The sequence below is a fragment of the Didymosphaeria variabile genome (genome assembly GCF_027946475.1).
Source record: "Didymosphaeria variabile strain IMI 356815 chromosome Unknown scaffold_6, whole genome shotgun sequence".
NCBI lineage: Eukaryota > Fungi > Ascomycota > Dothideomycetes > Pleosporales > Didymosphaeriaceae > Didymosphaeria > Didymosphaeria variabile.
Genome location: NW_026611625.1, coordinates 198,131 through 224,091, shown reverse-complemented (window position 1 = coordinate 224,091; position 25,961 = coordinate 198,131). Strand labels below are relative to the sequence as shown.

The 25,961-nt window shown below is 52.0% G+C and overlaps 7 protein-coding genes across 7 annotated transcripts; 3 read left to right on the top strand and 4 right to left on the bottom strand.

Annotated features, from left to right (window-relative positions):
* Positions 1-395: 395 nt before the first annotated feature.
* Positions 396-1,682, bottom strand: N0V89_008007 (uncharacterized protein; the record flags this gene model as incomplete). The annotated part of the gene is made up of 5 exons (XM_056216766.1): positions 396-569; positions 619-1,036; positions 1,087-1,173; positions 1,339-1,499; positions 1,566-1,682. The coding sequence occupies 5 exons, from the start codon at positions 1,680-1,682 to the stop codon at positions 396-398; spliced, it is 957 nt and encodes a 318-aa protein (XP_056068322.1).
* A 1,530-nt stretch (positions 1,683-3,212) lies between these two features.
* On the bottom strand, positions 3,213-6,828 carry N0V89_008006 (uncharacterized protein; the record flags this gene model as incomplete). The annotated part of the gene is made up of 3 exons (XM_056216765.1): positions 3,213-4,159; positions 4,215-4,509; positions 4,561-6,828. 3 exons carry the CDS (start codon positions 6,826-6,828, stop codon positions 3,213-3,215), a joined length of 3,510 nt encoding a protein of 1,169 aa, XP_056068321.1.
* A 1,181-nt stretch (positions 6,829-8,009) lies between these two features.
* N0V89_008005 (uncharacterized protein) lies at positions 8,010-10,636 on the top strand (the record flags this gene model as incomplete). Its single annotated transcript, XM_056216764.1, has 4 exons — positions 8,010-8,086; positions 8,934-9,300; positions 9,411-9,944; positions 9,989-10,636. 4 exons carry the CDS (start codon positions 8,010-8,012, stop codon positions 10,634-10,636), a joined length of 1,626 nt encoding a protein of 541 aa, XP_056068320.1.
* A 53-nt stretch (positions 10,637-10,689) lies between these two features.
* Positions 10,690-12,403, bottom strand: N0V89_008004 (uncharacterized protein; the record flags this gene model as incomplete). The annotated part of the gene is made up of 4 exons (XM_056216763.1): positions 10,690-10,985; positions 11,034-11,445; positions 11,508-11,975; positions 12,032-12,403. 4 exons carry the CDS (start codon positions 12,401-12,403, stop codon positions 10,690-10,692), a joined length of 1,548 nt encoding a protein of 515 aa, XP_056068319.1.
* A 2,692-nt stretch (positions 12,404-15,095) lies between these two features.
* On the bottom strand, positions 15,096-17,947 carry N0V89_008003 (uncharacterized protein; the record flags this gene model as incomplete). The annotated part of the gene is made up of 2 exons (XM_056216762.1): positions 15,096-17,786; positions 17,840-17,947. 2 exons carry the CDS (start codon positions 17,945-17,947, stop codon positions 15,096-15,098), a joined length of 2,799 nt encoding a protein of 932 aa, XP_056068318.1.
* A 1,908-nt stretch (positions 17,948-19,855) lies between these two features.
* N0V89_008002 (uncharacterized protein) lies at positions 19,856-21,650 on the top strand (the record flags this gene model as incomplete). Its single annotated transcript, XM_056216761.1, has 2 exons — positions 19,856-19,994; positions 20,098-21,650. 2 exons carry the CDS (start codon positions 19,856-19,858, stop codon positions 21,648-21,650), a joined length of 1,692 nt encoding a protein of 563 aa, XP_056068317.1.
* Positions 21,651-22,486: 836 nt separating this feature from the next.
* N0V89_008001 (uncharacterized protein) lies at positions 22,487-24,207 on the top strand (the record flags this gene model as incomplete). Its single annotated transcript, XM_056216760.1, has 4 exons — positions 22,487-22,978; positions 23,032-23,384; positions 23,460-23,838; positions 23,890-24,207. 4 exons carry the CDS (start codon positions 22,487-22,489, stop codon positions 24,205-24,207), a joined length of 1,542 nt encoding a protein of 513 aa, XP_056068316.1.
* Between the last annotated feature and the right edge of the window lie 1,754 nt (positions 24,208-25,961).

Genomic DNA, 25,961 nt, shown 5'->3' with positions numbered 1-25,961 from the left:
TCTTACCTGTTGAATGTGTATGCGCACTTGTGACCTGCAATGGTCTCACAACCCCTGTTGAGTAGTCTTGATAGACCAAATTGACCTTGATCTGCGAAGGAAATCAAAGGCTGTTGATTTAGACAAACCAAACAGGATTGAATGATTGATTGGACGATCAACAGTTCTGAACATGCAAACACTTCTGAAGGTCCGAATTTAAGCTCGAGAACTTAAGCGTCTCTTGCGAACCATGTAGATGACCTCAAACGGTCTCCGCTTTGCGTATACGATTATTGTGAGATCTACGAATTCTAATCGGTGATATGTACATATATACAAAACATCTCATCTACCACGGTGCATAATGCACTACTCTCCGCTCATCAGAACACGATAACGCGTACGTTTCTCTTCTAAGCAGCCTGCTGGTAGAGTTTCACAGAGTTGAACTCAAAGAAAGTGTCCTTGAAATCATCAGGGTTGTTGGCAACCCAGGTGTTGCAGTCGGTACCAGTCTCAGCGGCACACTGTGCATCCCAGTCGCTAGCGCCACCAGCCCAGCTACCACAGAAAGTGATGTTGATGATCTAATTACTCTATTAGTCGCTTCTTTTGTGCAGGTGGTCGAGCACTCACGATCTTGAACTGGCTGAACGCCTTCTGGAAATCGCAGCTCTTAGGCGAAAGAGAAACAGTAGGTGTCTTCCAGGTGGAAGGATCCGGAGTGCCAGCACTCAGATCAGCTGGGATCTCGTTCTTACCGAAATGCCAGATCTTCATGGTGTCAGTCTCGACCTGCAGAGCAATGATCTGGTAATTGTCGTTGAAGGCCTGGTTGAAGGTTCCCTCTTCGGCACTGAAGCTGCAACCTTGTTTGCCTGATGCCTGAGGATCGTAGTGGCAGTTGTCTGTTTTGAGCGGGCTGCCGACATCGAAGTTCACGCTGCATTCTTCGGAGGTGTAGAATGAGTGGGTGTTGGCGGTCGACTTGTCGACGTTCTCGAGGATGTCGATCTCGGAGTAGCCTTGGGCTTGTTCACCGCGGTAGACCCAGCTGTAGGTTGTTAGCGATATGAGTGGGCATGCAAGAAGGAGCGACCGTACAAGGCCGGCCATTGCCCACAGCCTGCTACCGGAACATGGGCAAAGTCCGCTACAAGGAGACCTTGGTCAAAGGTTTCGTGGCTATGCCTAAAGGTACAAAGTCAGTGTACTCCCCAAACATCAGGACGTGAGTGAAGTAGATGTTCTGGCCAGCTGCTGATGTCTGAAAATTTCAGACTCCGAGGTGTAAGGCCTGGAGGCTAAGACAATCGTCCAGCACGAACACCCACTTTGTTACCAAACATAACTTACAGGCGCACACTCTTTCGCCCAGTGCTTCCTAAATCGTATGTGTTGTTCATGTCGACGCCAATGTGCGCCTTATTGTCTAAAATGCCGGCAAGGCCCATCGAGGTAGCCTCATCCTGGCTGACGTATTGAGCGAACCCTTGTGTGAAGCTGGTGTCAGGCTCCTGCAATTTGTCGTCAGTACAGCTGTTCTTCCAATTTTGTACTCTTCGTGGGTAGTAGATACTTACGTTGATGAAATCAAAGTTGTCAAAGAAGCTGGGGCCGCTGTAGTCCCATTTGACCTCGTAGCCAGCAAGGGCAGAAGAAGCAAGCGCTAAAGAAGTGAAAAGAGTGGAAGTATGCATGATGGAGGATAAGACGATAAATGAATGTGATAATAATACTCAAAGAATGGAATGGACTGTATGGCTCGACTGATAGGGAGATACATCACGGCAGCAGCCATATTTGTACGGATGGCTGTTCATTAGGCTCCACGGTAGGATGCGGATGTCCATGCAAGATCTGCCGGCGGAGTCGAAGGAAGGCGTTGTTCCTCTCCCGCGTCCTCGCCATAGTACCCCCGGCGTAAATGCCTGCCGAGAAACGGCCTCTTCATTGGGCATGTCCTGTCTAGTTTCCAATGAGGTCCGTTTCAAGGAGAAGGACTCGTGCGCATTGCCCTGGCAAGTAGCCTGACACTGCATTCCCGCATAGGAAGATACACCAAGTTCGCACGAGAGGCTCCGCGTAGACTGCGCGGGCAAAAGATCGAAGTCCGAAGCACGGGAATGGGAGATCGCTTCTGGACAATAATGAATATTTCCCTCAGTGCTCCCGCAGTCATGTGTGCAACCCTAAAGATGAAGGATCACTTGCACCTCTGTTGATTGTCTTCATGCGGGTGAAGTCATACTGCCATCTAGTTAACAATCCTTTCTGCAAAGCAGTGTTCAGAGTACCAGCTATTGCGGCCCCTGTCATCGCGTTCGCTAAGATCCGTCGGGCGTAAGTTAGGGCTTTGAGGCGCTGCACCCGACATCCCCACTGGAGAAAACCGTTACTGTGACACATAATACTGCAGCCGTATGCACAGTGTTTACCGCAGAGCAAAAGAAGGCACTCATGGCCTTCAAGATAGAAAAGGATGCACCACAGATAAAGATTCGTTGCGAGCATCTTCGGCTCCCATGCCCTGCACGGCCTATCGAACCATCTCGAGATATTTCACCTTCTATCATCAGCGTCAAAGTGACCGTTCGGTGGGAACCTTGCAATAAATCGTACTTTGCTTAATTAATCATCGTATTTCAACGTTATGAGAAGTATTGAGTTGGTTGAACCCCCGGACAAGCTTTTGTGGCGGAGTCGGCTGTCAAACAACCCCTTGCAAATCCGGCAGATCCTCCAGCTCACGCATGGTGGCATGCACAGCGCTCAGCCCTACACGTGATCGGTAAGCTTATGCAACCTTCCTCTTCTGAGCCGCGCTGCGTGTACGAGGACTCCGTCTCATTTCGTCGAGCCGTCCGCTCTCGTGTTGATGATCCCACTCATCGGAAGAAAAAGCAGAGAAGAGAATTCCCCGACTCGCGCGACAAGTATAGACTGCCGAATAAGTCGATCGAACAAACCGATATAAAGCGAATTAGTCTAGCACATTCGTAAATAATCGTAGTGACTAGATGCTGAAAGGCCCTTTTTAGATTGAATGCCCTTGGCTTCAGCGACCTACAGATAGAAGGACGAAATGTCATCGCAGGCAGCTCTGCGCCTTGGTCTCTCAAGAGCAGAGGAACAATAAATCATCTTTTGAGCCATCCCAGGGATTACTTGACGTTTGCGATGGCATTGTCGCGACCCAAGGCACAGGGTAACCCCTCACATTAGAATGGCTAAAAACATTCCCCAAACCCCTCAACAGGCCGCTCCAAATCCCCCATCAACCACTCCGCCACCCTCTCAATCTTCCTCCCGAACTCCTCCATCTCCTCAATGGTAAAAACACTCCCCTTAATCTGCAGCACGACAGAATCGTTCCCCCTCCCATCCCTCACCAAGCTAGCCCCATTGTAAAATCGATGCACATCCCTCCGATTGACCGCCTCCACAAAGTCCAGGTTCTCGTACGCGTTTGTGCCTTTGATGTTCGTGCCTAGCCAATTGTACACGCACTCGGTGCTGTAATGGGGGAAAAGTCCTGCGGTTTCGGCGTCGAAGCCGCGCATGATTTCTTTGAGGGGCGCGGCGGCGTGCTTGCTTTGTAGGAGCTGCTCTTCTTGGAGGCGGGAGAGGAAGGCGAGTTTTGACTCGCCCGGATGGAGGGAGATGAGGTCGAGGATGGGGTTGATGAGCTGGCCGCCGACGTCGCTGGCGTGGACATTCGCAGGGAGGGTAGAGTACTTTGTGATGAAGGGGAATTTGTCGCGGCTTGAGTCCCAGTGGGAGAAGATGGCGTGGGAGTGGTTGGTTGTGTGGAGGAGTAAGAGACTAGTGGCTGCTTTGAGGACTAGCGACGGCTTGAGATGGGGATGCTTTCGCATTAGAGCATTCAGGCTGCTGGCGGAGAAAGTGTGGATACAGCCGTCTGGCTTTCCGTCCTCAAGTAGCATGGGTTTATCGAGCGGTGGGAAGAAATGCGCTCGGTGCTTTGGCAGGTCTTTGAGCCTCTGCACATGATATTTGGTAGCTGCGCGCGCGGCGGGTGAAGTGCGCATGTTGTAGAAGTGGTCGCAATAGAGTTTATAAGGGACGTGAGGCTTCAGAGCGTTTCCACTCAGTGCAATATCAATGTCTTCCCAAAACAATGAGCCGAATGTCGCGTCGGTTACAGTGTGCTCGACTAATAAAAGTCAGTGTCGTCCGCGAAGACCATAAGACAAAAATGCTAGGCTTACTGTTATGAATCAAGGCCGCGCACTGCGTCTCTTCGACATGCACGACCCAAGCTCGGAATAGTGGTCCGGGGTATTCTGTGCCCTGTACCTGCATCATATCGTGCGTAAGCTGCTTCAATTCAGCGACGGTCTTCAGACTTCCCTTGTCTTCGATGAGCTTTTCTATGAAGTCCGGCTTCAGGTCAACAGTGACCTGCAGCGCAAGATCGTCACCGAGCGCAGCGTCGTCCCAGAGGATGAAAGAAGACTGCATCGGATTGTTGGCTACAGCCTTTACGACTGCGGCCCGTAATGCCTACATGTGACCATTAGCAGAACGATCTGACATGCACGGGCATATTCGCACCTTCACGGATTTATTCCTTGCCAGCATAGCGCCCTTGAGGGTAAATTGGGAAAAGATACCCTTCTTTGCTGCCACCTCTGTGAAGTCAAGCGCGGGCATCACGTCGCGGACGTCCTCCCACTGCAGTCCATGAGGCTCCAACGCTTCTGTGATCACTCGTCTGGTGGCTTCGAAGATCTCCTCGTCATCCACTGCATGTACCATGTGATCAATTGTGGGCGGGTTGTTCATAGGTTTGAAACCTTCAGTGGGGTCTGCAGCTATCGAGGAAATTCGGTCTTCTAGAATGCGAAGTAAACCGCCTAGGGTCTTGGAATCGAGCATCTCGCGGACTGTGAGATCAACCCCGGTCATTTTGAAGAGTCGATCCTTCGCGCGCATCATCGTGATGCTATCGCCCATATCTTCAAGCGATGTATCGAGTGTTATGTCTGATAGAGACGCGCCTACGATACGTGCCCATACAGATAGGAGTTCATCAGTCAATCTCGAATCTGTACAGCCATTCGTGAAGCCATTCTGTTGCTCATTTTGCTTGCGGTACTTCTGAACCAATTCTTTGAGTCTCATTCTCTGGACCTTCCCTGCGAGCGTTCGAGGGAAATCTTGCAGGCCAAGGTCACCCAAGTAGATGACATCGTCAATGGCATATATGCGACCCATAGTCGCAACCACCGTGTCCTTGATTTCTTTGATCGTTTCAGTATCTGGCTTTTGTGCAACGACGGCAACCGGTACTTCCCCGGCGATAACATCTGCAGCGCCCACTATCTGTGTGGTCAGGTCCCTGAGATGTGGCAGTTGTTGGCCAATTACTGTTTCGACCGCCACAGGTGAGATATTTTCGCCGCCTCGGATGATCATCTCTTTGTACCTCCCAACGATGAAGACACGTCCGTGTTCATCGATACGCGCCATATCGCCGGATGCACACCATCTGAACCCATCTTCATCGTAGTACTCTTCGCTGTCTTTTCCGATGTAACCGGCGCATACGGTTGGTCCCATACTATGCAGTTCCCCAACTTCGCCACGAGGAACGGGCTCGTGTGATCCTGGAGCACAAATCTTAACTCGCGTTTCGGGTAGGACTGTGCCACAAGACGTTTCTCCGTTGGCGTTGGTCAATTCTTCTACAGAACAGCGTCCAGAAAACACGATAGGCCCTTCTGTCATTCCATAGGCGACCTCACAACCATCGGCACCTAGTTCGGTTTCACAAAGTCTCAGAACTTCAGGTGTGACTGCCGCACCGCCAAGCAATACGGTCTTTAGGTGGTCGAGCTTGAGCTTCTGAGTCGCTTTTGCGAGCACCATCGCATATACCATTGTGGGAACAGCAATGGTATGTGTACACCGCTCCGCCTGCGCGATCTTCAGGAATGTAGTCGGCTCGAAGTATGCTGTGGGATAGACCTGGCAAGAACCCGTACCGAGAGCCATGACTACGAGGAAGCAGCCCATAGCGTGGTTGTTGGGTGCAAATGCAGCAAAAGCATCTCCATTCTTTGCTCCAAACTTGTCTCCTAATTGTTCTCGTGAATGGATGAAGAAGGCCAGGGAAGGATAGTGCCAATGGCATCCTTTCGGTAAGCTTGTTGTGCCGCTCGTGAAGAGGATGACGCTATCCGTGTCTGTCGGCATGAAGTTTCGATAATCGGGGAGAGGTTGTTCGACTTTGAAATTCTGTAATACCGTTACAAAAGCAGTCCATTGTTGCCAATTCTCGGTGCTAGTGATGACCCGTTGCGCGTTGGCGAGTTGCTTGAACTCTTCTAACTTAGCGGCTGTCTCTGGCGAATCTGCGAATATAACAGCTTCTTTAGAGGGGCACTCGAGGAAGGCAGTCTTGATCATGTGTGTGACTTCTTGTGTGTTGGTCAAATTTCGAACGTTGATGGGTACTAGTGAGCTTCCCAGTCGCATCGAGGCGAAGAGAATAACGAGGAACTCAGCTCCATTTGGAAGGAAGGTGAACACAGGCGTGCCTTGCCCAACGCCAGTAGCAGCAAGTGCGCGGGCCAGCCGCTCGACCAGAGCGTAGAATTCTCGATATGTCCATCGAAGATACGGCGACTTGGTGTATTCTGTGCTGTCCAAAGGTTGGCTCTTTATGTCGAAGAGGTCTTGCGGCTGATGTGCGCAAACGACGGCCGTCTCGTTAGCATACTTCGAAGCACACTCTTCTAGACGTTGAATGCAGCTCTTCCAAGGTCCAGGCAGCTCTCTCCCCATCACGTAGCTGAGTGAACTATCTGTGACTGCCATATCGTCGATGAGCGTCGGTAGGAGGGCAGGTAATCGGAAGAACAGGACCGCGTGTCCTTGTAGTCGGTGTCTCACGTTATATGATCATACAACTCGGCCTCCCAAGGGCGAGCTGTCACTACCACCGCCCCGCTATCGTCATTTTTACTTGGGCCACGCACCCACTATGGGGCAAGCACTAGAGGACTTGACCGAAAAGCGAGCGGGAATAAGCGCTTAGGTGGATCGCGCTGCATGGCGCGAAATGATACGGTACTCTTCTTCGGCATGATCGGCCTCCCAGCTTAAAAGCTTCCGTACCTCTAGAAGTGGTGGGAAATCATTGATTGGACTAATCAACCTGTTATCGAAGTTAATATATTGCGTTCCCTGCATATGCCGCAGTGCGCGACTAGACCCTAGACAGGAAGCTTGACGTGCTTGTCTGAGGACGCTATATTCTGAGTAAGCAAGAAGTATGACCAGTAGCGTGTTTTCTCAAACCGCTCAAGTTGTACATGATGTGGGTTCGCTCGTTCAGACGCGTTGTAGGCATGATTGTGGCGATGTGCTAGGTTATTAGCGCCCCGACAGAACGGAAATATGCGCTACTTACGTGAGACCAGGGTCTCCAATGCATCGGGTCCAAAAAGCTTGTTATGATGTAGTACGACGTGAGAGAAGACCTGGTTCAAATGGAAACACATCGAAGTGGCATGTCAGTTTTGATCATGAAGATTGTCACCGTCGCAAAACTAGATGCATAACCCAGGAAGCTGCTTGTACGGCGAAAATCGACCACAAAAGTCCGGATATTCAAGACTAGATAGGCCTTGAAAGTTGTTAGCGAGATATCTCATCTGTTCAACAAGAGTCGCGAATCGTTCAACTCGGTGACTAGTATAACTGTGCACGGTGGGTGCTGCTGTGAAGTCGGAGTGATATGACAACAAAATGGTAACAAATCCCGTTGCGTACATGAAAAAGAGCCTATCTCGGTGATCTATGAGCCGTGCGAGGTGATGTAGCATTCTTTACAAAAGCTATAAATAAAAGGAACATCTCTCCATGTTGGTGGTGTTGGGAAAATTCGTAAGAAGACGCTAGCAGGCGACAATGCGGCATGACGTCATCGGTCGGCATCGCGAAATCTTCGCCGAAAGCTTCACTCTGCTTCGGCCGCGTGGACATCAATACGCAGCATGCCTACATCTATGTCCCCTCCCGCATCGACGCCGGATCGCGCGAGAATCCAGAAGAAGGGCACAAGATCCATAGCGTAAGTCACTCCTTGCGCTTGATTTAGGGGTAGACCTGCAGCCAGTCTCACCTGAGGAACCATGACACAGCACAATGGTCAGGATGAAATGCTAATACATCATGTGAAAACAGTTGTGAGAGATGTCATTCACGAAGGCAGAAATGCTCGGGAGGGACGCCGTGCACAAGATGCGGTGAAACCAGCCCCCCTGCCGAATGCGTCTACCCATCGCGAGATCGTAAAGTTAAATTGAGTCAACAGTAAGTTTATTTCATTCACAGCAGGTGCACGAGATTCGCGCGATGTCAATGGTTTCATACCTTGTATACAGTACATACCCTTTAGAAGGCAGGCTGCACGAACTGTTAAATGGCTAGACCACACAACACTCCTTCTAATTAAGGTCCAAGAATCAATTCGGGATTCACCGCACTGGAAAGGGCTGCTTGGTCAATTCTTAGGGTGCTTGCATCGAAGTCTGCAGAACATCTCCAAGCCCAGCTGACTCCGCGCCTGTAGATACGTTGAAGACCTCTTGAGAGAGAACGAGCTGCTTCGGAGTAGCACCAGGGCGAGTACTGCGTCAACACCGGAGCCTCGGCGTCCTACTTCACCACCAATTGTGGTTGAGCAAAATGCAGATAACCAAGAGACAACACAAAATCCTTTGATAGAAGAGCGACCATGGTCCGTATCTACCTGCTACGGAGTGAATATAGTTCGACTGACATGACGTCTCAACGAAAAGGTTTCACCCTGTATCAGCGCAAGAATCGCCTATCCACGTGGGAGAAGCTTCCGACGCCGCCTTCTCCACCAGATTCCGCCAGACAGTAGGCACAGTTTGCACTAACCATCTGCCGAGGACAAGCTTCATCAAAGATGAGCCACTGACGCTCCTCGCGGAGACTGACCGCCAATGGCCGACACCAGCGCGTGCTCGATTCTTGGTTAAGGTTGCTCTGAACACAATCTGCCGCTATTACCATATCGTGCGCAAGACTGTGGTCCTCGAAAGCCTAGAGGAGGCCATCAAACTCGAAGGGAAATGCGAAAGGCTAAAGATTGCCAAGCTCCTGGCTCTTTTCGCTTTGGGGGAGGCCTATTCAGCCCGGAGCGCAGATCAAGGGTCGACATTTCCTGGTCTGATCTATTTTGTACAGGCCAGGAGGATGGTCAGCATTCCGGCTGAACGCCCTCAAGTCGATTCGGTCGAGATCGCACTTCTCCTTGTGAGTTTTTTTGCGGGCGTGTGGCGAGAAAATGCCCACTATGCTGTCCATACATTGGGATGCGATGTCCTTAGATCTACAGCCCCTTGAGCGTGTTAATAGTTTAACAGGCTAACTTGCTCCTCCAGACTCTATATTCGTTCATCCTCAACCGGCGCCATTCAGCTTACGTACTCGCTAGCTCTGCTGTACGGAACTGCCTAGTCATGGGTATGCAATTGAATGTCCCGGAGCAGCAGTACCACAATCGTCGAGCGCGGGAGCACCGCATAAGATTGTGGTGGTCGGCATACGTGCTAGACCGATCGTGCGCATCTAAGCTGGGCCTACCGGTGTCCATCGCTGATGACGACATCTTCGTCGATGCTCCCAGTAGTGACGGTATCGACGGTACGGACGAGGACTTTGACGACGTCGACTACTCACTTCGTAGTATCGAGATATCTCGGATTGCGGCAAAATGCACAAGAGAAATCTATGGTAGAAAGAAGTTCCATAGCCCGTTCTCGCAGCGAGTACAGTCGGTTCTCAAAGAGTTTACAAAATGGATGGACACATTACCACCGAAGTTTCATCTGAAAAACGACGGTTCTTCTTCACTACAGCGACATCACATCGTGTACCTGCACCTCAGGCTAAATCAAGTATGTCTGCCAAAATGTACAGGATCAGGTACTGACATCAATAGGGTGTTATCCTTGCGACCCGTCCAATCCTGCTACATGCACTTCGGATCCACCAGCAATCGCGCAGTGACCCTCCCCCTAACCCTATGCCAACTTTATCTGACAGCGCTCGCACGTTAGCGGAGACGTGTATCCAGTGTGCTCGCCACTCGTATCGAATTATCACAGATGCTTGGATCCATGGCACATTTGCTACGTTCGACTACTTCAACACGCAATATCTATTTTCTGCGGCTACCATTCTAGCAGTGAATAGTCTATTGCACACGCCTCAAAGCAAAAGCGACGGCGACAGTTTTGACAACGCTGTTGAGCTGTTAAGACAACTAGCACAAAGCGGTAGTTTTGGTGCGAAAGAATTTTGCCAACACATTGATGCAATGCAACAAAGCATGGCTGCAGCCCGCAACGGAGCTCTGCCGCAGTCCACTTTGGGGACGCCCGTAGAACTACAACAGCCGTCCATGAGCGCATTCGCCGGCACGGGTATGACCGCGGGCATGGCGCTTGCCGATCCCTCATTCCAAGGTTTTCTTGCAGAGACAAATTTGGACATGCAGGCTCTGGACAATCCGTCCTTTTATGGACTTCAAACGCCCTATTGGCCTGATATTTGGGGTGAGGATTGGGTTGCACCCACGCAGGTCTAAGCCAAGGGTATGAGAATCGGTTTTGGGTACCTCAACTACATGCAGTCTACAGATTATGCAATCGGAAAGACCTTCTTGGTCGGCAGGAGCTCCCTCCTCTTTGTCACCCTCCTCAGCCAGTTGTCGGCCTGCTTTGCTCCTTTGTCCTCATCGCTCTCCACATCATGCCGCGCCGTCGCGAAGGTGAGGCATCCAGCAAGAACAGACAACACAGCGCCTATCGTCGCTGTAGGTCCAATACCAATGGCTTCCATCAGCGGAACAGTACAAGTGCTCGCAAAAGCAGAGAATGTGTATTGCACAAGATACTTGCCAGCGATGACTTCTCTCCTTTTTCGGGGTATCGCCTCTGTGTAATTGTTAGTTCTATGCTACCATTCTGACGGATCATACATACCAGCACAATAAGTGTTCAGGCTCGCGAACGCAGCAAGCAGCCCAGCAGCAGCCAAGAAGGCCGTCACAATGGGCAGAGCCAAACCCCCTTTGACCGCTTCGCAACTATTGCAGTATTGCAAGCCCCATCCGTATATTAGCACCGCCACAGGTATGATGAGAAAGAACGGCCACACGCCGCTGTTCAAACGATCTTGAGGCAGTCGTTCTCCGCGCAGCTTGATGAACTTGCGCACTGTCATGTCGGAGTAGCGTCCACCGATGACGGTACCGACAAGGAAACCGGTCGCAGGCGCAATGTAGAAGAGCCCAGAAGAAAGCGGTGATGTCAAGCCAAAGCGCTCGACGAGGATATGCCGAGGAGATGCGAGGATAGAGTACTGCGTCCAGCTCAGGAAGCCGCAGCTTAGATGCTGGTCAAGATCGTCAGCTTCGGTCGCCCAGATAGTCCGACCCTATCGCAGGGAAAGCTTACCGTAAAGATAATATCCCTAGACTTCATCTGTTGGAAGATAGGCAGCGGGTTGAACTGCCTCACAGCCTCCATGCCCCTCAAGTTCAGCGCAGACCGGCCAGGCTTGTCCAGCCTGCTAGGCGGCACAAACGCCACCGCGAGTATGAACGCAAACCCAACCATCACAACCTGCAGCCACAGCACGCTCCTCCAGCTCGAGTAGGTCATCATGATGCCCGCAACCAGAGGCCCAAGAGGCGGACCCAGCACCGTACCCCCAAGGAAGAACCCCGTAGCAGTGCCACGCTGGACGGGCGGAAAGTACTCAGCAAGGATAGTCTGCCCTGCTACATGGAAATAGCATCCTTGAAGACCCGAAAGTACACGCATCGCGATAAAGACGCGCATATTGGGTGCGAGAGCCGCGCCGATAGTGAAGCCGAAAAGGACGAGCAGGCAGATATTGTATGTGGCTCGGCGGCCAATGATCTGCATATCTCATGTCAGTGATCGATACCAACAAATCCAAGTATAAAAAGACCTACCGCAGCAACAGGACTCCAAATCAACGGACTGCTCCCCAACGCAAGCAGCACCCCTCCCGTAGACAGACTAACAGCTTCCTTCGTGCCTCCCAGGTCGGCCGCAATCTCAACACTAGCGCTCAGCAACGACGTCGAGGAGAAACACGCTGCGAGGGTGGCCCAGCTGGTGACGAAGACGATCATGCATTTGCGCCACATGGGGAGGCTGTCGTATAAGGCTGAAGCATTGGTTTCGATTTTCGAGAGGCTGTTTGATGTAATGGTAGAACGGGTGGGGTTTGCTGCCTCATCGTGAGGCTGGGAAACTGCAGCTTCAGCTGCCATGGGCTCGCTAGCAGGATTGGCTTCGACGTCCTTTTCGGCGGATGGCATGTTGGCGGTGGTGTTGAATGGGGGAGAACGGATGGTACTGTCTTGTGCATGTGGCGCAATAAAAATAATATTTTGATCCTGACTCGAAATGCGGTACTGAATTAATATAGGAATCACGCCGTTATACACACTATATACATTTTCTACATTGCAGGCTCTGAACGTCCACCATCGGCGAGTGAGCCCGTTCGCCGACGCGCCCTGAAAAATATGCCCGACCGCCCCACATTCTGCCTTTACGGCCGAAATAATATACCGATCGAGTGAGGAAATTGAAGTGAGCCACTGGTAGTCGGTAGAAAAGCGCATATGGCGTAACTGAGAAGGAAGGTCGTGGTTGGCTCAGGATTAGTCGCAATGGAGAGAGGGATACGAAGCTCGCCGACTGGATAACTCTACTCCTCACCATCAAAGTTCCAAGTTTCACACCATTCACGCATCAAACATCGATTGAATTTACAATCTCCATTCAATTATTTGTTTAGGGGGCTAACCTTTTTTTGAAACGCTGAACGCTACATCAGAACGCAGAACGCAAGACTATTAAACAAGTAAGTTAGTCAGACTTCCCGCCCGTAGGATGTGTTGTCGTTAAAACCAAGGATCATGGAAATCGCACCGGGTACAAGAGGGATAGCCTTCCAACTTGACTGGCCAAGCGGTCCCAGACACGAATGCCGCTGCATGTAACGGGGTCTTGTAGCGTGCTGGTCCAGACGAGGCGGGTCGAAGGAGGAAGGTATTTAAATAGGAAGGAGTGCGGTTGGTGGATGGAGCCGAGTGTTGTCGTAAAGAGTCAGGTTTGGTGTGGAAGGAGCCAGGTATTGTCCAGGAAGAACCAGGTATTGTCGTAAAGAGCCAGATAGCGTTCGGGATGGAGCCAAGTGTTATCTGTTTGGTGCCAGGAGTTGGAATCATCCATAAAGATCTCGTGCGAATAGAGGGAGATCAGCGAGGTTGTGAATCTGCGAAGTGAGCCACGGGGGTAGTGAGGGTAAGCACAGAGATCGGTCGGCTGGGCCGTCGTGAGCGCAGATGATTTGAAAAAGGCCAGAGAGTATTTGCCAATAATGAAGCGCCCAGGGAGGATCGATTCTTTGGATTGCGAAGATGTTTTGCGAGCTTCGTACCAGCGAAGCCGCTTCAGAAGTGGTGATGATTGGCAGCGTAGGCAGACCGACCCGTCGTTGTTTTCGTGGGAGCCGAATGCTGAAAGTTATTGGAGAGGTGTTGAGCTGTTGAGCTTCGATGCTGATCGCGATGTGAGGGGAATAGAAAGCCCACAGAGACCGTCCCCTGCGTTTTCTTCGTGGGCGCTCGTAGACTAGAACACTCTCGTGTGCTGTATCTTGTCGAAGTACGCCTCAAGTGTGTCATAAGTCAGGTTGTCCACACTGCAACGCTTTTCCCATCACAAATACATACCACTCACACTCAGCTTGATCGCGCCTACTCCTAGGTAGGTATTTCATCCCGCAGCATCAAGCTGTGTGAGTGATCCCCACCCCCTAGACAATAGCTCTACGCACTACTCGTCTGTATTGACCAGAGTCTCAAGAACGGTGTGGCTTATGCTGTGTCTATCTCCTTCCATAAGATTATAGTGGAGTGTCCATGCGCGCGCGGTGCGGCATTTGGGGGGTGGGAGTGTAGGGCGGTGCTGGCCTTGCTAACGGAGCCAAGACTGGGTGGGCATTGGCTGCAAGTAGTGTGGATGGCGAGAGTCGAGATAAGCCATGAGTGTGGGCGAAATTAATGCGATCGTGGCAGCTCGGTGGTACATGGTGTGAAAGGCGATTTAGCTACTAACGTTCGGAATTGCAGGCTTCTGGCAACCTGGCTGGAATTAGTCTAGAAATCAAGCCGTCGAGGCTTTAGGTACGTCAAAGGAACTTACAAACTTCTACTGGTAGACATTGGGTAATTTGGTAGGCTCGTGGCGATATGATGGGCGTATTGTGGCTCGTAAGGAAGGAATGTATCGTAGCAAAGGGATCGTAAGGACAACCCATCCAGCTTGGCTGGTCACGCGGTTCCAGACACGATTGCCGCTTCATGTAACGGGGTCTTACATGGCGCTGGTCCTGGCGTGGCGAGGCGAAGTTGGAAGGCATCGGAAGAAGATGTAAAGAAAGTCACGGAGTTTTATGTCCACCGAACAGCAGCTCTCAAGCATAGGCGTTCCCTCCTAGCTTTTAAGCGCCAACCCAAAGATTCGAGCGTGCACTCTCTCCTCAGTGGGTCTCGGTAGCATGTAACTCAGATCCTGCTTGAGGCTCCTGGCATGGGTTCCTGGGTGGTATCCTGAGTGGTATCCTGAGTGGCATCCCGAGTGGCATCCTGAGTGGCATCCCGAGTGGTATCCTGAGTGGTATCCTGAGTGGCATCCTGGTTTGCTGTCTATGGTGGTGATCCTGGGTGATCCTGGGTGATCCTGGGTAATTCTGGGCAACCATCCGGGGCGGGAAGTCTGAAAAAAAGCTAAAGATACAATGGAAAGAAATGAAGAAAGACAAGTACAAGCTAGAAAAGCCCCCATAACAATTACAGACAGAAAATGCGAATGGAGATTGAAATTAGAGAAGGCGCGCAAGTCCTTCAGGACTTAGCCAGCCCACATGTGTCGAACAATGGAGTTGTCTGTGGCGTTATGAAATCCACGCGACTGGCTCTGTCAATTGTGTCAGTACATCTATATACTCATTCTCAGAAGATCTGAATTACGCACCGGGTTCCCATTCATTCTACGAGTAGCGTTCTGCTGGCGAGACTGGGCATAGAAGTTGCCCTCCGGTGTAGCAGGAAACGACTGCCCGCGAGGTCCTCGTGGAGGTTGCCGGTGGGCGTGCGTATCGATACGTGAGCCATTGCCCCTGCTTAAAACGGAGTTGTCATTTTGATTGAACCGATTGCCAGGACGAGAGAGGTGAGCACCACCGCGAGTTCCGAATGAGGTACGGTTCAGCGAAGACTGCGGGTGGCGAGGCGGAAAACTATTGGAGCCACCACGGGTAGGATTGCCAGACCGTTGAGACCTATTCGCTCGGCGGTTGGAAGATTGAGTCTCAGTCTCAGCGCCGAGGATACCGTTCAGATCTTGGAGAAGCTTCGAGCCAGGGTCCGCGACGGTCGTCCTACCTGGAGGAGCCGGGAATCCAGACGATTGGCGAAAGCCCTGAGTGTTGGAGTTGGTAGAACGTGACTGCTGCGAATTCCGTGGCTGGGGGCGCGAAGATCGGAAACCCGTCGTTCCATGGAGGATGTCGTCAAGGTCTTGCTCAAGGGTCTCGGTGGGAGAAACAGAAGCCTTTGTGTGCGACGAAGGCATCTTTCCAAACTTCTTGCTCTTATCGCTGATCATACCATCGAGAATGCGTAATACGGGAGGAATCGTTGCAAGGTCTTCTGGCATGTTGAACTCTTTGCCGAACCACGCGTCGAGGCCGGAGGCGATGGCAACCAGTTCGTCTGCTGGTAGGCTTGAGCGGGAGATTTCTTCTGGCGTAGCATCATCGATCATGTGGGTGAGCTTTGTCTCGATGTGCCACTCCATCATCTTTAGAAAGATGATCCTGTTGGCGCGGGTCAAGGAAGCTTGCAAAGCATTCTGAAAGATCCAGACGATAGCGTTATGGTAGCTAGAGATTTCCCGATCCATACTGGGGTGTTTCGTATAGACAACTTCAACCAGGTTGTTGATCGTCTCTACTTGTATAGGAAATCTGGCTTCACCAGGATGGCTAAATTTGCAATGCGCCTTATTGCAGCCTCCTTTATGAAGGATATACGCGCAGATCTTGGGCTGGCCCGGGGTCTCGATAACTCTCATGGAGTTTGATTGCGCATCTTGTGCCTGAGCTTCAGATGATGGGAACCCAGAAGGATTCGAGAACGGGAACTGAGAAGACTGAGGCTGAGAGAACCCACTCTGCGATACCACATTGTTGTCAACATCCATGTCCTCTGGCTGGTCCGCCGTATCCCGGATTTGGAAAGGCTGCCGTGCAAAGGGACCTGGAGCTTGAGACCCTGGAGCGAAAGTCTGCGAAGGCTGCTGCGAGTTAGAACCCGAAGTCCATGAACTTGCGCCGGAAGGAGCTTGTGCTCCAGGCATAGGACCTTGAGCAGGCTGAGCCCATGAGCCTGTACCATATACGGGGCCTAGAGACTGAACGATGTTGCTTTGAGTCTCTGGGTTGGAGTTGTTGCCCACTGTGACAGCGCCGTTCCCATCACCATAGATCTTGGCATACTCCTCGGGATGCTCCTCGAAGTAGTTTTGAATGTGGAATGTGAGCTCCTGGTAGGAAATGCAGCCATCAATCAGATCAAAGAACTTCTGGTGAAGCGAGGGAGCGGTATTCTCCAAGGTGAAGGCACTGATGCCGATATCATCCGCGTAAAGACGAAGCAGACCGACCAGAACATGACGCTTGGCTAGTTCGAACGTTTGGATCTGAACTTCGTTCTTGATCTGTTCGTCGTGGTACTGGCTGTTCTTGTTCTCGGAAGCAAGTTTCTTCGAGAGATCCTGCTTCTTTTTGCGCTCTGTAGCAAGCTTGGTCGAAAGGTCCTGCTTCTCCTTTTGGGCTGTCTCATGCTTGCTTGAGAGATCTTGAAACTTCAGTGTTTGCGCTTTGTTCAAGCTTTGCTTCTCTTGCTGGACAGTCGCGAGGGTTTCTTCCAGATTCTTGATGGCGATGCGCTTCGAAGTGAGTTCCTTCTGCAGATTCTCCTTTGCCTGTCGCTCAACGGCAAGTGCCTCCTCAACAGCTTCGAGCTTGATGCTGTACTCTGCCTTCTCTGAGTCGCGCTCCTTCTGCAATCGCTCTTGCTGCTCGGCAAGCTCCTTCTGGTGGCGCTGTTCCTGCTCGAAGAGTTCCTTCTGGTGGCGTTGTTCCTGCTCGAAGAGCTCCCTCTGGTGGCGCTTTTCCTGCTCCGAGAGCTCCTTCTTCACGCGCTCGCACTCGCCTGCAATTCGCTGGTTCTCGGCAAAAGATTCGTTCCTTTGCTTGGGCAATCGAGCCAGCCTCCTAGTCTCCTCGGCAAATTCCCAAGGGCTAGTGACCGACAGGTCAAGCAACGGATGTAGCCGGCTGCCAGCGCGGCTCGAGGAATCTGGCGGCGTCTCAGGTGGAGTGGGAGGGAACTCTGCCTGCATGCTGTGATACTCCGTGAATACATTCCTCGTAGGGGCCGTGTATTCTTGATGGCTGGCAGCAGGACGAGGTGCAGGAGTGTGTGGATCACGGCGAAGTGTAGCATCCTTCCGAGCTTTACCGGCAGCAGGCGTAGGCGTTAACGCCTGCTCAGTTACCGAAGACGAGAGTTGTCTATCCGTGGTCTTCGCAGTCGAATGGCCGCCAGGGAGCTTCGTGTTGGTCTGTTAAAGTCAGCATTGTACAAGTATAAAAGCGTGTTAAGGAGTCAACTCACCGGACGGGAAACCTTGATATGTGTCCGATCATCGTCGTAATCAATGTCGTGGCGCTTGCGCTTTTCCCCTTTCGAAACATTCCAAACTTGCTGGTGGAGAGAATCCATCGCCTGTGAAGCGATCTTTGAAATGAGCCTGTAGACGAGGCTACGTAAAAGGGTGTGTGCAACAGAGGGAGTGTTCAACTCTATAGAGGAACAAGAATGCGCTTATGTCTAACTGATCACAACGATAGCTAGCACTTCACTGTCGCAGATGCGGCGTCGAAGTACTGGCGGGTGGTGGAGTTATCGGTCGGGCGCAGACGTGGAGACGGTTCGAGGGAGAGTGGCGGGCGAGGCTTTTTATCTGTGGTGACGTGCTGTTGCCCAGCTTGGCAAATAATTCGCGAGAAATTTTTGCGGTTGAAATGAAGGCGCGGGTGCGACTGTGACGTCGGGGCGGGGCTGGTGAAGGTGAGTGTGAATGTGCGTCGGCGTTCAGTGCCGAAAAGTTGAAAGGGTATGTAGACACAAATCAATGATGCTGCAGGAGATAAAGAAAGCTATGCGATGGTAAATTCTACGCGTGGTAATAGCATTGTTGCGTAACATAGCGATGTCCTGGCGCATACACGATGGATATTACGTCAACAGAGTTGGTCAAACATTGTTCGCGTAAAGTCCATGAAGTGCTCGCATTATGTAGCTACTATGTACTAAGATATCAGTATGGGGTCCCAAAATTGATATGACTTATGGTCTTGCCTACTTGTCACGATCTCAGCCCCTGGAGCACGCCGATGACTGAAGCATCTTGCTAGCTCAACTTGGAATATGACTACACTCCATCATGGTCGTTGATAATTTTTCAAGACCTAGCTATGAGAAAAAGGTGAAGTGCAGGAAAAAAGTATATCTGCTGGAGATGCTTGTCCAAGGTGATAACAAACGCACGCAAGACTCCCATGTCTCGCACACAAAGGACACGATGCGCCTGATCAGGGCTCGGACTCGTTCCAGGAGACTATGTAGAGCACTTAATCTTTTTCTTCTCAAGGAGTCACCCCCGGACGGCGTGCGAGTTGCGGTCTTTTATTGATTATCAGTGTTGTGTGATATCAGGCCATTGAACAATCAAGCCGAACGCGTGCTCCAGCAAACTGTCATAGAAATCGCTGAGAGTCCAAAGTGCACTAGACGAACATATCCGTGACATTAGGTCGCGTTATCGAGGAAAGGCACTTCGCGGCGCACCCGTGACGACTATGGCCGCCGCGTAGAGGTTTCATTTGATGTAGACTACCGATGCAATACATGCCTAGATCACAACAACTGAACTCAAACACCGCTGGCAACTCCGCATCCCCACGATACAAAGGTATCGACTAATGTGAAGCGAACTTGACCGTTCGGCCACGACCGGAAAACCGCATCAACATAGAGCTCATCCAGCGACTAAAGAGAGCTCTAGACGTATCTCCCACTGAACATGTGTATTTGACTGCGTTCCTGCCTAGTTGACTATTTCGTCGTTGAAGTTCTCCACGGCATGGCCCACTATCTCAAATTTCCCGCCACCTTCCCCACCACGCTCATGAATCCCAACACCATGCGTCTTCTTTCTATTATAGAATCAATAGAATTCGTTCTCGGTCGATCAACAGCCCCCATAGCAGCTCCCCACGTGTAAGTCAGGTTGAACCCGTCCCTCGGAGTACCCGGGGCCCGATAGTCTCAGAGCTTCGTATCCGGCTTCCAGGTACGCGTCCATGCACTTCACCCCAGCCTCCGCACGTGTACACCTGAATGGCCAGTTCCTATCGGAGGTCAGAGACTCTTTGCCCAGATAGGCAACTGTGTCGGAAGCCAAGGTACATGCCCAGGAAACGCCAAGGCCAGGAGCCACTTCCCGCGCGGAGGGATCCGCCACGGAGAACCTTGAGGGAGCGATATAAGGCTGCAGGTAGGGACGTAAGGTTCCTTCCGTATCTTTGCGATCCTTGACATTCCTTGAGCCTCGTGAAGCGTGCAATAATGAAGGGCAGCGTGATGAAGGCATCGTTGATTGCGCTCTCGGCGCTGGGCTTGGCGAGCGCGACGGCGAAGGAGGAAGTGCTGTTTACGAAGAGGCATATGAAACGTGGATTGGACTGCGATGGGAACTACAATATCTGTAAGTGCTTGAAACATCAGCTTAGTACCGCATCAAACATTTGGGCATTTGGGAACCTAAACTCTCGACCTACGATCCAAATAGCATACACTGACAGTAGTAGCCTTCTTCCATATCAATGACGTGCACGCTCATCTGGACGAGTTCAGCTCCTCGGGAACAGACTGTACCAACCCCGCCAGGGGCTGCTATGGCGGTTACTCGCGCGTCAAGCACGTGATCGATACTCAGCGGCCCAACCACAACGACAGCCTCTGGCTGAATGTGGGCGACGAATTCCAGGGCACCCTGTTCTACAGCTACTACCGCGGAGAAAAGATCGCGGAGACCATGAACCAACTCGGCTTTGACGCCATGACCTTGGGCAACCACGAGTTCGATGGCGGCGACGAAGAGCTAGGCGCCTTCCTGCAGAACCTGACCAACATCCCCATCATCTCCGCCAACATCCATTCAACTAATGCGATCTTGAACAAGACGATTAAGCCCTACCACATTTTCTGGGAGAAGGGCCTCGCGCTCATCGGCGTGACGACCGAAGACACCGCCAGTATCTCGAACCCCAGCAATGGTACCACGTTTTCCAGTGCCGTGGAAGCAGTTCAAAATGCCATCGACGAGATCAAAGCAACCACAAACATCACCCGGATCGCTGCCATCACGCACATCGGATACGACAAAGACCAGGAACTCGCTGCGCAAACAAGCGGTCTGCAGCTCATCATGGGCGGCCACTCGCATACTCTCCTCGGCAATATGACCGGCGCCGAAGGCTCCTACCCCACTATCACCACGAACAAGGATGGCGACGAGGTCTTCATCGTGACAGCGTACCGCTGGGGCGAGTACGTCGGCTACATCGACGTGACGTACGACGAGGCAGGCAAGATCCTCGCGTACCACGGCGCGCCCATCCACCTCACCAACACGACCAAGCAAGACGAAGGACTGCAGGCGCAAATCGACGCGTGGCGCGGGCCCTTCGAGGAATTCGCAAAGGAAGTCCTCGGCGTGTCGAACGTTGAACTCGACCAGACGACATGCCAGCAGAAAGAATGCTTGCTCGGCGACTTCATGGCCGATGCCATGTACACCTACCGCAAGGATGCAGGCGAGGACGTAGACTTCGCCATCATCAATGCGGGCGGTATCCGCGCGACCATCGACACGGGAGACATCACGCGCGGCGAGGTCTTGACTTCCTTCCCCTTCGGCAATTCCATCGTCGAGCTGACTATCTCCGGTGCGGACCTGCGCAAGGTCCTCGAGGGTATTGTCTCCGGAGTGTCGCAGACGAATGGGAAAGAAGTCACGTCCTTCTTGCAGATTTCGTCCTCTTTGCGCATCACATATGATCCTTCGCAAGCCGTGGGCAGCCAGCTCGTCTCCGCGAGTGTCAATAACGCGACGCTCGACGACGCGGCTGAGTATCGCTATGTCACGCTCGACTTTATCGCGGGCGGAGGCGACAATTTCTTTGAGCCGACGAGCGAATTCGTGACTTTGGACACGCAGGATGAGGTGCTCGTGCAGTATATCACGAAGACCACGCCGGTGGACATCGCGCTTGATGGGAGGATTGAGGCGGTTGGGGGGAGCGAGGCTGAGAAGAGGGCGATCGGGATTGCGGGAAGGAGGTGGGCGCAGAAAGAGTAGATTGATACTGTACAGATATCAGTATGTACGGAATGACAACACGTATTGTATGAAGTGTAAAAATCAGAATCACTTGTAGCCTCAGTGTATGCGGGTCTTCGTGCGACGAGAGGAGAATCGATGAGCATGGCCGGTGCGCACGTCGTGGGGCCACGAGACGCTGTGCAGCGATTCCAAGGCGCAAAGTATAGCTGTTGCTTCAGATACTTCAAATAGTTTTACGACGCGGCGTCCGCTCCGAAAGTGCTGATCGAGTTGGATAGCGAAGAGATGTCACTCATGTTGATCTTGGTATAGCACAGACGACGAACGCAAAAATCATCTTCTCATCAGCCAACAACATCCCACATTTTGCATTCTCCCTCATGCATCAACAGGAACCTAGAAAACCCTCTAACCCGGCCTGTGATGATCCCCATCACTTCATGTCCACACCTTTGTCCGTAGAACCAGTGGCAGTCCAGAACCGCGGCATCCCATCCACATTGTCCTGAAAGAATGAAATCTCTGTTTCCAACTCGTCTCGCACCACAGAAGTTCCAAAGCCACCCAGCAAGCCATCCAAATCCGTCTCTTCAAAGCCGTTTGTCTCCCTCCACAATGATAAAGAAAACCTCCCCATGTGCGCTACCATACACGCCACATCAACTCACACAAAGCCCCAACAAAGAGCCACATTCACAACTCCACCCTTTGTCTTCTCCGCGCAATCACCATTACTGAGCGCATATAGCCCGCGGACGACAACTCGCAATCGCATGCAAAACCGTCCACGAAAAAGAGAGACCATCGTTACTGAATACTGACTGACCGACCGTTGTATTCTAATTTCCAAAATGGCAGACCCCCTCATAGGCGACTACCGCTTCGGCGGCCTCGAACGCCGCGCCTACGACGCCCTCCGCGGCGGCCCCGACGAAAAATGGGCGTACCTCGTCTTCGCGCGCGGGAAGCACGCCGCAGAAGACCAGCGCATAGCAGGGCACCCGCGCAGGAGGCACAAGTGGCGGAACAATCCCTTTCTTGTCATGAAAGAATGGCGCGCGTTGGATGAGCGCTCACGGCATGAGCGGATACGGGCCGCGAGAAGAGATCCGAATCGGCCGGATGCAGTGGCGGTTGAAGTGGAGGTTGTAGAGGAGCCTGACTCGCCGGGGTCGATCGAGGACTGGTCGGATGTGAATGAGACGTGGGCGCAGGAACTGGAGTACCGCTTTGTGAAGACGGTGTATCAGCGGTATTATCGGGAGGAGAGTGCGCCTGACAATGGTTTTTGGTCTGTTGTTCGGCTGTATAGCGGTGTAGACGACACAGGCAGAGTCCGCGATGTAAGTGTTTTGATGCGGAAATCGGGGCCTCTCGATTGATTAATATGTTGTAGCGCGTCGTAGTCAAGGTCGCAGATTGGGAGGTGCCGCTGATTGAGCCGGACCCAAACGATAGGAGCGCCTTCCGTATTTACAGGGAGGTTGACATGATGAAACGCAAGTACCGGAGAGTCGACAGACTTCCAAAGTGCGATCACATACTCAAGCCGCGGTACTGGACCGATAGTGCTTACGAGTACAGACCGACGGACGAGAATGGGAATGTGCGGACCACGCCTGACGGAGCCGAGGTGACGAGAGAGCGTCTGGGGATCAGGTCGTACACGGATTATTGCGAGTTTGGGGACTTGTCTGACGTCCTGTTTGAGTATTCGTGGGAGAACGACAAGCTTCAAGATACTGACTCGTGAGTAACAAGTACTTCATGCGAAAATGACAAACACGGTGGTGGAAGAGATACATCCGCTAACTTGGTGAACAGGATGAAGATACCAGAGGCTTTCATCTGGCACGTTTTCCATGCTATCTCCATCGCTCTGTACGTTCTATATACTAAGAAAGAGCATATGGATGGAAAAGAGGAAGTAGAAGGCAAGAAAAATATTAACGGCTCTAATAAGGGGGACGTTGACGGATGGATGATACACCGCGATATAAAACCTCATGTAAGTTGCAGCATGGATATGCCATCACACCTTTCTGTTTCCAAGCATATTAACGCCGTAACCAAGAACATCTTCCTGATGGCCCCCGCAAACCCCGACGATTATCCTCGACCGGTTCTTGCAGATTTCGACTGTGCCACCATGACGAATTTTGGTAATTATCGAGGAGGAGGAACGAACGGCTATATCGCACCAGTAAGTAACATCCTGCGCGCTATCCACACGTAAGCAACGTTTGAATGACAGATTTTCTTCCTCCAGGAACATTTCGAAGACGATGGCTACCCCGATGTAGACCCTATAACAACCAAGACGGATATTTGGAGCCTCGCCGGCGTGATCTGGGACTTGATGAATAGCAAACGTGGTTTCTTCTCTACTAGAGATAAAGTCGGTCTAAAGTGGCTGCGGAGGAAGCTTCACGAAGCGATCGCAAATGATGATCCACACTTGGATGACGAGTACCCAACCCATGATTATATGCAGAAGCACTTGGACCCCCGAGATGATCTTCCTGCGTATACTAGCTGGCTTGAAGACCTTGTCAAGGACTGCTCGCGGTAAGTCATACCTAGGTACGAAGTGGACATGTTCCAGACATGGAACGTCATACTTATCCCCGCTATTCTGACTGATACTGACTTTGTATCTGCGCGTGTAGGCATAGTGCTAAGCAACGACCGAACGCTGCCCAGCTAGTACTAACAATAGCGATTCACTTAGATGATATAGCTCTAGTAAAGAATGGTCAAAGGCTAGCTCATGACACGCTGCGGAAGAAAAATGATCCGTTTCTGCCGGGTAGGATCTGGAACTTGAATAGAAGACGCCGGGGATGGAGTGAGGAGGATGAAGACGAGGAGTAGATGGATAGCGTGATTGAGAGCCTGACTACCTTTTGCATGGATACAAAGCTCGCCCGCACAAGGCATTAGCAGTCCGATGTAGAGTCACATATCCGTGGCAGGATACTTGTAAAACGTATAATATACCAACCCCCCTGATAGCGTATGCCCAAAGTGCCTACACGGAGATCAATCACTCACGCAGTGTCTGTCGGGGCCACCGCTGCCACGGCCCCAAAGAGTGTTCTCTACACAGGGCTCTGTACGAACTGAACTACTACTTTGTGACGGAAAGTCAACCCTAGATTAGAAATGCACAACATTCGTTCACCATTCACTCGTTCGCCGCCCCCACGGACGTATTACCCAAGGACTGAACACTGCCACTGTCAATTCCTTCATGTGACGTCCATCTAATGCATGCACACTCATTGCATCTCGGGCAGTCCTATCCGTCCGCGCCCCCAAGGCTCCTGAAATGCACTTTCTCATTGCGCATGTGCCGTCCAAGACAAAACCAGTGCGTTCCGCAATCGTGCATCAACGACACTACACGCTCCTTCAAGCCCGCGGAGCCAATGCAATTACCTTATCTGGACAACGCTCGATCTGTAAAGTCCTACAATACGCGCAGTCCAGTCAGTATCAAATCGCGAGTGTCACATACATATCCGCCCCGCCTGAGGCAGGATGCTCTGCCCTGCCCTGCGAGCGAGGCGGTACGGCACGCGCATGTATGCATGCATGCAGCCAGGTACGCGCACATGCACATGCCAGCTACAATCTCGCATCCCAACCTCCCATCACCACAAGGACAATCGTCCCCTTGTCCTGTCGAGCGGCCCCGCCCCCTCCGTCGGCTGCACACATCCCAGCATGGAAAGGAGGTACGTCGCCGAACGTTCGACCCAGCGTCTCGGACCCCGAGCGCGCGCCGGGTCAGAAGAGCGCGTTGAGAGGATGCATACCTTGTAGACACCATCAGAAGAGTATGTATAGCGAGGCTCGCGCAGGGGGGACCGTCGAGGGTGGTGCTGCGCGCAAGTCCGTTCGCGCGAGATAGATAGATGGCTGCATGGTGAAGGATGGAACGTCTACGCGTCGATTGGAGGGATAATCACTACCACCACCGTACCACAACGCGTATCTGAAGGGCGGAATGCAGAACTGGTTCCGAAGACGAAGCTGGCGATGTTTGAGGAAATCACCGAGTATCTGGCCGTTTCCGCGCTATGCTGTGCACTCGTGAATGGGGGAGGTGGTGATGATCCTCAATCTTACCATACTACGCCTCGGCGATGACTGTGCGCCGAAGGAGGATGCGCGGTAGCTGCGGGCCGCGGCGCGGTCCTCACCGATCAATCACGTTACCCTGCACATGTTCCCGGCTAAGGGTACGTCGCCGCATACGTACGACGATATGGAGGGTTTTTCTGCGTGCAGGCCGTCAGCGTGCGATGGCGCCTCTGGACC